At 39.6% G+C, this 10494-nt stretch overlaps 1 protein-coding gene across 1 annotated transcript; it reads left to right on the forward strand.

The window, feature by feature from the left end:
- Nucleotides 1-300: 300 nt before the first annotated feature.
- LOC149043771 (uncharacterized) lies at nucleotides 301-5872 on the forward strand. Its single transcript, XM_089210530.1, has 3 exons — nucleotides 301-956; nucleotides 1356-1490; nucleotides 2501-5872. The coding sequence occupies exons 1-3, from the start codon at nucleotides 320-322 to the stop codon at nucleotides 5035-5037; spliced, it is 3309 nt and encodes a 1102-aa protein (XP_089066656.1). The 5' UTR covers nucleotides 301-319; the 3' UTR covers nucleotides 5038-5872.
- The last annotated feature ends 4622 nt before the right edge of the window (nucleotides 5873-10494 follow it).

Consider the following 10494-nt stretch of genomic DNA (forward strand, 5'->3'; position numbering starts at 1 on the left):
ATCAACCAGGTAAGTGATGAGAGTAAAGAAAAATATAAATTTGGGGATAATAAGTTGACTTAATACTAAATTCTCTGAACTAACATTATAAGAATTGTATGGTTGGGAGTAAGGAGAATTACAAATTTGATGTGGGAGTTAAAGGGTTAATCATTTATTTGCTGGGAATAATTGTGTCCTGTTTCCATATGTTTTGCATGCATCACGATTTGAAACCATTCTCGGTCTCAATTGGTTATCGGGATTTTAAAAAAGGATTTGATCAACATAACACAATGTCAATTCATGTTTGACAGGTCATCCTGGTAAAGTCAGTTTCATGGCTACGGCTCCATCGTCATTTGCGTCTACGAAAGAGACTACAAACTACGCAAGGCTATGCCGCCTCCTGGTGGACGTTGGATCTCAAGTGCTCCGGTCCACTTTTGACAAAATACATCCACCAGCCACTCTACATAAAGTTTTGGGAAGTACCTCAGTGCATTACGCCACTTTGCAATTACTGTACAGAGGGAGGAAGAAAGTGCTGAATCCCACGCAATGGGGAAAGTTGTACCCTACTCACTCACCCGTGTCTTCTGCAGCCTTCGACATCACACTTCTAACGGTGCTTCTTAGAAATATCTGTGGTTTGGGCCCTCCTGCCAACGGATGGGATCGTCTTCCCCTAGCTACAGATATAAACATCGCAGATGATATCGCCAGAGTGAAATATTACAGAAACACTGTATACGGACATGCATCTCAAGCCTTTGTGGATGACGTTAGTTTCAGTGCTTACTGGCAGGAGATACGAGAAGCTTTGGTGAGACTGGGAGGAGCTCATTTTAGAGCTGAAATCGACAATCTTGAGCTCGACTGCATGGATCCAGATATCGAGGAGAATTACCGTGAACTGATGAAACAATGGAAGAAAGACGACGACAGCATCAAAGACAAGCTTGAAGAAATTGAAGGTCAGAAAAACATTGTCCACTGCCAATGTGGATGAATCTGAAAGCCACAAAAGTATATATTTTCAGTTAAAACGGCAGTGTAGGCTAGCTCATGATGTTTTAGTTTTGGTCGGTATTAGTTTCATATTTGGAAGGTATTTTTACGTTGTGTGTAATTTGAAGAACTAATCCAAATGTTGACACTATGTTTTCAGTTGCAGTATTTTTGTCTGTTCGTGGGTACTCGTGTACAACTGCTGGAGTGCATTTTTGTGTTTTCTAAGCGTCTTATTGAGTTTGATCTATTCTATTCGGAATCGGATAGATATTGATATACGTATCATTGTTTTATCTGCACCTACCGTGAAGCTGTGATATAAATTTGCTTATGAAAATGCGCATACCTTTTGAAATTTTCAGATTCGCTGGAAAACATGAGAAGCGTCATAGAAAGAAACTTCAGAGACACAACTGACATGATAGAGACTGAAATGAAAGAGGTGAAAGAAAAGCTGAGTAGTCTGACGGCCTCAGCTGAAAAAAGCACACAAGAAGGTTGGTAGAAAGAGCTACTCACCAAAAAAATTACTAAGAGCGACACTGTTTTCTTGGGTCCATAACGCAGCTCATGTGCATGACAACGGTAATCGCTGGATGTCGGCCAACACAGCATACTTTGGTTCTTTACTAGTCTAAGAGCACACCCTACATGAAGATTCCATTTAGTCTGTGGGATGCCACAGAATCTGAGATTTTCTGTCCTGGCTACCTCTCGGATTTGATGGTGTTTTGACAGCACTCATACTTATGTATCATCGTAGTGGGGATAGTTTATCGTCTTGTTTTAGTATTACCTTTCTTATAATGAACCTAACTTCCCAGTAGCGTTAGATGTGACCCGCATATTTCGGAATGAAATAACCAAATCCTTCTTCCTGGCGTATTAGAGTATTCAATTCTACATGGGAAAATAGTTAAATGGGGATCGTTTTGAGTAAAATAGGTTAGAATAAGATGTATGTGGTTATTTTACATTTCCTGAGGAAAAGACTGTCGGCAAAACCTCCCACTTCATTGAAGGCGGGTCTCTAGATTTCTCCAGCTTTGAATCACCGCCGTGTCGGGTTACTCAGGATGTTTTCATTGAGGACAGAACTAGTCACATACTTGAAATGTTATTCTAGCGTTATGTGTGAAAAATGAAGAATTAACCCAAATGTTCACACTTTGTTTTCATCGGCAGTATTTTTCTGTTCGTGGGTGCTCGCGTATACTTGCTGGAGTGCATTTTTGTAATTTCTAAGCGTCCTATTGAGTTTGATCTATTCGGAATCGACTAGATATTGATATACGTTTCATTGTTTTGTCTACACTTAAACGTGAATCTGTGGTGTAAATGTGCTTATGGCGGTCAGTAAGCATGAATCACACACTAAAACCTTTTTGCGTAGTCCTAGTAATTTCTTTGGCAACGGTATATTTAAATTCAGTGCCGAATACCAGAGAGGTATCATAATTTTCAACGTTGCATTCATTAGATTTCTTAATTATTTTGCTACTGCTAGGTATTTTTGATCCAACTGGACTTATCAATGGAATTCGCCAGCTGTACAAGACTCGTGAGGGATGGCTCTCACCATTTCCATGGTGTGAAGAGTTTCAGTTTTTTCTTGGCAATATTTTTACAAGGCTCAAAGTGGTCAGAAGAAAGAAAACGAGAGGAGAAATCACTGACGTATTTGTTGACATGTCGTCAATACTAGACCCGTATGAAGAGTGTTCAGCGCCGAGAACAGTGTTGATTGAAGGAGAACCTGGTATGGGGAAAACCACCTATTGTAAAAAGTACGCCTACGACTGGGCCACAAAACACCAAGCACCTCAGGGTTGCGGCTCAACAGCATTTAAAGTGGTATTGTTGCTGAAATGTCGAGATATCCATTCTGACGTTTGGGAAGCTATTGATGATCAGCTTCTGCCCCGAGACATCAATGAAGAAATCAAACAACAATTCTTTCAGTTTATTCGTGAAAATCAGTCCAGCATTTTATTGATATTGGATGGATTGGATGAGTTACCATCCGGCAAATTGTCGATGTTTTCCGAACTAATTGAAGGAAGAGTACTCTCGAGATGCCACATAGTTGCAACAGCAAGACACGAAGCTGGAAAAGAGGTGAGAAAAAGTTGTGAGGCGCTGCTTCAGATCGAAGGATTCACTGAAAACCATGTGATAGAATTTGTCACCAAGTACTTTAAAGAAAGGCCGGATTTAGCCACCAAGCTCTCGCAACGGATGTCGCGAGATAAAAACCTGAGAGAAATAGCGGCCAATCCTCTAAACACAGCACTTCTTTGCCTTTTATGCGAAGAGTTTGAGGGCAAACTCCCCGAAAGCAGAGCACAACTGTACTTGGATATGGTTGAATGTGTTTTGAGAAGATATAGAAAAAAGAAGGGACTATTAGAAAAGATCGAAGACCTGACAAACCATTACAAACCGCAATTGAATCACCTTGGAAAGGTAGCGTTGAATGGTTTACTTGACCATAAGTTGGATTTTAATGAAAGTGAAGTGAGAAACCATGCAAAAGACCTGACTGAATTTGGATTTCTGTCAGTGCAGCCTGGTGGCAGCAAACTGAGACAAACACTGCATTATGCCTTCTTACATAAAAGTTTTCAAGAATTCTTTGCAGCATTCTTCATTTGTTCTCAGATTCAAAGCAAGGAAATGAAACCTGAAGAACTAGTTTCCGATCCAAGGTATTTCGTTGAACTTAAACAAATACTTTTGTTTTCATGTGGAATTTTGGCCATGAAATGCGATGAACAGGTTGTGGCTCTTGTAAAGAGTTTAACAAATAAAGTCAACAAAAATGAAGGCGGTGGTGCAAAAATTGTATTGGAGGCCATCAACGAATGCAAAAGAGAAAAAAGCGATTTTCACTCGCATTTATCGAAGTCGTTTGGAACTGGTTTGAATCTGACCAATTTGGATTTGTCGGACAATGATATTAGTGCTGCGGGTGCTACATGTATTGCTGAGGCAATCAAAGTGAACAAGACGCTAACCAATTTGAATTTGTCTTCCAATGGTATTAGTGCTGCGAGTGCTACATGTATTGCTGAGGCAATCAAAGTGAACAAGACGCTAACCAATTTGAATTTGTCTTCCAATGGTATTAGTGCTGCGAGTGCTACATGTATTGCTGAGGCAATCAAAGTAAACAAGACGCTAACCAATTTGGATTTGACTTGGAATGATATTAGTGCTGCGGGTGCTACATGGATTGCTGAGGCAATCAAAGTGAACAAGACGCTAACCAATTTGAATTTGACTTGGAATGATATTAGTGATGCGGGTGCTACATGTATTGCTGAGGCAATCAAAGTGAACAAGACGCTAACCAATTTGAATTTGTCTTACAATGGTATTAGTGCTGCGGGTGCTACATGTATTGCTGAGGCAATCAAAGTGAACAAGACGCTAACCAATTTGAATATGACTTGGAATGATATTAGTGATGCGGGTGCTACATGTATTGCTGAGGCAATCAAAGTGAACAAGACGCTAACCAATTTGAATTTGACTTGGAATGATATTAGTGATGCGGGTGCTACATGTATTGCTGAGGCAATCAAAGTGAACAAGACGCTAACCAATTTGAATTTGTCTGTAAATGGTATTAGTGCTGCGGGTGCTACATGTATTGCTGAGGCAATCAAAGTGAACAAGACGCTAACCAATTTGAATTTGTCTTCCAATGGTATTAGAGCTGCGGGTGCTACATGTATTGCTGAGGCAATCAAAGTGAACAAGACGCTAACCAATTTGGATTTGTCTTCCAATGGTATTCGTGGTGCGGGTGCTACATGTATTGCTGAGGCAATCAAAGTGAACAAGATGCTAACCAAATTGAATTTGACTTGGAATGATATTAGTGATGCGGGTGCTACATGTATTGCTGAGGCAATCAAAGTGAACAAGACGCTAACCAATCTGGATTTGCGAAACAATGGTATTAGTGGTGCGGGTGCTACATGTATTGCTGAGGCAATCAAAGTGAACAAGACGCTAACCAAGTTTGATTTTTCTTAGAATGGAATGTCTTGCTGAGGAGCAGGGTTTAAACAACTTTCAAGTAGAAGTGCACTGCCTTTAAAGTAGGCAGGTACCTTTGAAAATTAAGGGCCGAAGGCCCGAACCTCTAGGTCTTCTTTGTCTTTCTAAATGAAGATAAAATACTTCCGATAGAAACTGGTATTTTTCAAAGAGAAATATGGAAAAATATCAGACTGCCGGACGTTTAGTTATTTGAAGACCGTGTCCGGTAGTGTCTGGTGAAAATTTTCTTAGTGTCACGCTTGGATTTCTTCGCACTCTGTGTACAAGGTCAGCGGAACGGAGAACGTTGGCATTTTTTCACTTTTTAGAAGCGCTCGAGGATTGTAAATGAAGGTAGAATATTTTGCAATGAAAAATTAGTATATTTCAAAGAGAAATATGGAGTTGTTTGAGGACCGTGTCCAGCCGTGTCATTGAAATTTTAAGCGCTTGGATGGCTTCTTACTCCGTATACAGGGTTAGCGAGAAACATCAAGTTCGAAATTTTAGGCTGCCTGGAAGCGCTTGAGGATTGTACATAAAGGTAGAACATTTTCATATAAATATTTTGGATTTCGAAGAGAAATATGGAAAAATATCGCACTGCCGGACGTTGAATTATTTTAAGTGTAGTCACTTCATTGCAGGAACTCGAACGTCAGCGACACTGACAGTTTGCGTTACAATTCTTATTTGCTGCTTTGCATGGACGACAACCCCGACCACTCTTTCGAGCGCAAGTTCCTCTCCACGGGCATGAAACTTCAAGTGACCCTTGGTCCTATTTAACAAGGATGGCAAACTTCAATTAAAAAAATTGATGAATGAATGACAACTGCCTCGGAATCTACTAAATCAATAGATTCAACCAATTCCATACCGGATTAAAACGTATAGAACTGTTTTAAACAGGATTATTTTGATAAGCTCTTCAAATTCATCTGAGAAAAGGCAGGTATTTGAGACGTGACAAGGTAAAAATAACTGGCCAATCAGAGGCGCTATTTAAACAAAAGCGGTGGTTCAAAACGAAAACAAACGAACGCGTTGACTCCAGGTTGGAAATGGGCCTTTAACTTCAGCTTATAAAGTGATAAAGCATGAAACTGACACTTTTTGTAGTTTATGAAAACTCAAAGTCAGAGCCACAATCAGAATCTTCGGCATCCAAATCTGGCAGCTCCAAGGCTTTGGAGATTTCCTCTACCTCTTCCTCAACAGAATAGAATAACTGTGTGTCATCATCAGTTGCCTGTACACCAACATTATGTACAATTATCACTGGAACATCCTCATTAGCAGATCCTGGACCAGGTGGTGGTGCTGTGTTGAAAACCTTTGGAGGGCGCTTGCGACGAGGTTTAGCTGCTAACCAGGACGAAACAGCCGAATTAAGAACAAGTCCCTGTAAGAATCAAACATCTTGGGGAATGAAAATTTCCAACCCCCCTTCAAATTTTACATGCAGTTAGGCGCTCAGGGGGGATGCACAAAAATACCCTTTATAAAGGTCGCAGCACTCTTGTTGCCATGGTAACAGCGGCCGCTTGTTCGAGGCCTAGGGCCTCGTTTTCACACAAAAACGTCGCAAAAAAAGAGTGAAATTTTTATTTCGCTATCTCAAGCTAAATAAAACATTACAAATTGGCATTTCTATCATACATAGTAACATCACTCCTCTCCCTCTTCATTCAATTTTCCCTGGGAGTGAATGTGAACACACCAATAGATTATTCATCTCGGTACAGTTTCGGTCATTTTTGTTGTCGGGTAAAACAGGGAAAACGTTTATCTGAATTTCTCCAAAAGTGCACCGATTCTGCAACTGAAACTACCCACCTAGCTGGTTATAATATTCTAGTTATTAAACATGTAAAAATCTCTGCGGGCCTGCCTCTACTTTTTATGGAGGAAATTCGCGAACGAGGCTCAAAATCAGATATTGCATAATTTAGCGATGTTTACATCTAATGTTCTCAACAATAAATGTTTCAGAAAAATGAAACATTCAAGGCTTTGAAAGAATGTTATCTGATGAGCAATATCCCGAAGAGAAATCTCACCTCTAGTAGTCATCTTTAAAAAAAAATTGATCAACCTTCATGGAGGACTACTCGACGTAGCAACAAACATATACCTCAAATCGTGTGCATATCATCCAGATTCCGAATGCTGCACCTTCTTTTATGGGAATTTGAGCGATCTGAAGTCCTCTGAAGATACAATGTTATACTTGTATGTCATTTAAGACATGTTGAAGTCGGCTGATCTACACGAAACTATCCTCACACCGGTCATTTGTCATTAACATGTACGTTGTCACGATGGCGTGAATCCGTATTTCTCCATGAAGTTTCCATCGGTCGCCCCATAGAAGACAGGAAATGGACATTTTTCGAAATATCAGTAGATTTCCGCGCATTCTAGGTGAAAACAACCAAAAAGAAGAAAAAAACCTCAATTGAACGCTCGTAAACACTGAGAGGGCAGAAATCGCAACTTGTCAGCGGCAGTACTACATGTAAAACCCAGTCGCCACAATAGCAATTTGTACGACTTGCACGAAAATCATCACCAAGTGGAGATTTTGAACTACTCAGTATCCCTGCAGTACAACAAACGGAAGAGGGATTTCATCACAATAAATTTCCAAAAATTTAGCTTTTTTCAGGGAGTCTTTCACGTGCTCGAACGTTATATTGGCTTTGAGCCTTGAGATTTATTTTCCTTGACAATAAAATGCTATAGAAAGTGCTTACAAAATTACAAAGGAACTATTTTTAGTGTCGGTTGGACCGAGAAATACAGATTTGAAATAGTTAATGCTGTCACTGATGAACCACAGGGCACAATCTTCTCAGTTATTAGCTTGATAATCTCTACAGACCAACGTTATTGGACCGAACGATCTCCTGTTTCTTCCTGGTGAGCCGGCCACCTCAGGGGAAAATTAAAGAGACCTTTGACTCTTCTTTTACCTGAAGGAAATGAAGCTATCCAGATTACATATTAACCATGGGAAAATTCGTTCAAGTGACAAGCTGCGATTTGCGTGTGGATAATAAGTTGTTTGAAAGGTGGAATTATGACATTATGATTCCATTAAATCTTTTATTTCGAACTTTGTTATGGAAGGAAATATCGATTGACTCGATTGCACTGCGGCGGTGATAAGTCTCTCCTCATCATATCTTATGCAAATTTTCTAACAGTTTTCCGACAGTTTTTAGATGATTCGAAATATCTTAGTTCCTGTCACAAGGAAGTGATAACTGCCCGAATCTGCTCTTTGAAAGGAGATGCCCATGTCGTTCAAATTGCGATTGCAACTGGGTTTTTACATGTGGTACTGCCGCTGACAGTTACGATTTATACTCTCAGATTCTCAGTGTTTACCAGCGTTCATTTGAAGTTTTCCTCTTTTTTTTCTTTTTTTTTTTTTTTGGGTTGTTTTGTTTTTACTTCAGACAGCGGAAATCTGCTAAAATATATGAAAAATATCCATTTCTCGTCTTCTTTGGAGCGACCGATAGAAACTTCACGGAGAAATACAGCATCGTGATAACGTACATGTTTATGACAAATGACCGGTGTGAGGATAGTTTCGTGTAGAGCCGCCGAATTCAACATGTTTTAAATGACATACAAGTAGAACAGTGCACCTTCAGAGGACCATGAAAGAAGGTGCAGCATTCTGGACTAGTGCAGCACTATATGCATGATATGCACACGATTTGAGGTATATGTTTGTAGTTACGTCGAGTTGTCCGCCATGAAGCTTGATCAATTTTTTGTTTGATGACAACCAGAGGCAAGATTTCAATACGACGCTAACCAATTTGAATTTGTATGACAATCATATAAGTAATGCCGGTGCTACATCTATTGCTAAAGCAATCAGAGTCAACAAGACGCTAACCAATTTAAGTTTGTATCACAATCGTATTAGTGATGCCGGTGCTACATCTATTGCTGAGGCAATCAAAGTCAACAAGACGCTAACCAATTTGGATTTGTCTCGCAATGGTATTAGTGATGCCGGTGCTACAGCTATTGCTGAAGCAATCAAAGTCAACTAGACGCTAACCAATTTGAATTTGTCTTACACTTGTATTAGTGATGCCGGTGCTACATCTATTGCTGAGGCAATTAAAGTCAACAAGACGCTAACTAATTTGAATTTGTCTCAGAATCTAATTTGAATTTGTATTACAATCATATAAGTAATGCCGGTGCTACATCTATTGCTAAAGCAATCAGAGTCAACAAGACGCTAACCAATTTAAATTTGTCTCACAATCGTATTAGTGATGCCGGTGCTACATCGATCGCTAAGACAATCAAAGTCAACAAGACGCTAACCAATTTGAATCTTGATTTTAGATATATGAAAATTCATATATTTGCAGTGCGGTGGAGAGATGAAATTACGAGATCCTCGAAGCTAAGAACACTTCTGAAACGAGTAGTTGTAAATAGGACCTGAAAAAAATTCAGGCCCGTACGAGATTTGAATCCATGACCTCTGCGATACCGGTGCACCGGTAGAAGATTGACCACCAATTCACTGTCAATGAGGGGGAATCATAAATTTTATTATGGCGTAACCAACCCCCCCCCCTTATAGGCGATAAATAATGAGCGACCGCTAACAACATGAAGCGAGTCTTTCTGAGCGTTTGACTCAAGATTATATTCAGATTTCATATCAAACTCTTTCCCCAGTGCGACGACCATTTGTTTTTCTCGGTTCCAGGTGTACGCAACCACTAACCCCACGTAATGCACATGCTCTCCGTTACGAATTTTCAAAATGGCCGACAGGCCAAAGAGGGAAATAAAAAAAACAAAGCGATTTTGCAATGAATACTCAACATACACCCTCGTTAGAAAGGCGAATCCACGGAAGAAAGATACAAAACTACTTTTATAGTCACACAACAAATTAGCAAACGTAAATATCATTCTTCTTGATGCCTCTCCCGGTGTCACCAATTTCTTTTCCCGATGCCTCCGTTGGTTAATATAGCGGTAAAAAATATTTTTACAGTTAAAGCGTTTGGAAAATTCCTTAACTTTTTTAATTAGCGAAGTATAACTTGGTGACATTTTGGTTTTACAACACGATTCTTTTCTGCAGCTACAATTGATTTGTCTCCATATAAATAGTTAAAACTTGTTTCTCCGCTGACCACTCACATTTTGGACTATTTTTCTTTCCCGGCTCGTCGCTACTGATATATGAGTGAATGAATGAAATTTATTTAAAACAGGATGGCCATGAAAAAAAAGAAAAAAAAACTGCAATATCACATGTAGTAACTCCCACTCCCAACTGCATCGTCTGGAAACAAAGCTTCAAAAGCCGTTAGAAATTTCCTGTAGATCGATTTAAAAGTTCGGACAAATCAAGGAATTTGAAGAGCAATAATTCGCTCGTTCATGCAATGC

Source organism: Pocillopora damicornis, chromosome 6 (assembly GCF_964200805.1).
Source record: "Pocillopora damicornis chromosome 6, jaPocDami1.2, whole genome shotgun sequence".
Classification (NCBI taxonomy): Eukaryota; Metazoa; Cnidaria; class Anthozoa; order Scleractinia; family Pocilloporidae; genus Pocillopora; species Pocillopora damicornis.

Coding starts and splice junctions, on each gene's coding strand:
- LOC149043771 (XM_089210530.1), top strand. CDS start 320: ATGGCTACGGCTCCATCGTCATTTGCGTCTACGAAAGAGACTACAAAC. Junction 957..1,355: donor CAAGCTTGAAGAAATTGAAG/GTCAGAAAAACA, acceptor TGAAATTTTCAG/ATTCGCTGGAAAACATGAGA. Junction 1,491..2,500: donor TGAAAAAAGCACACAAGAAG/GTTGGTAGAAAG, acceptor TGCTACTGCTAG/GTATTTTTGATCCAACTGGA.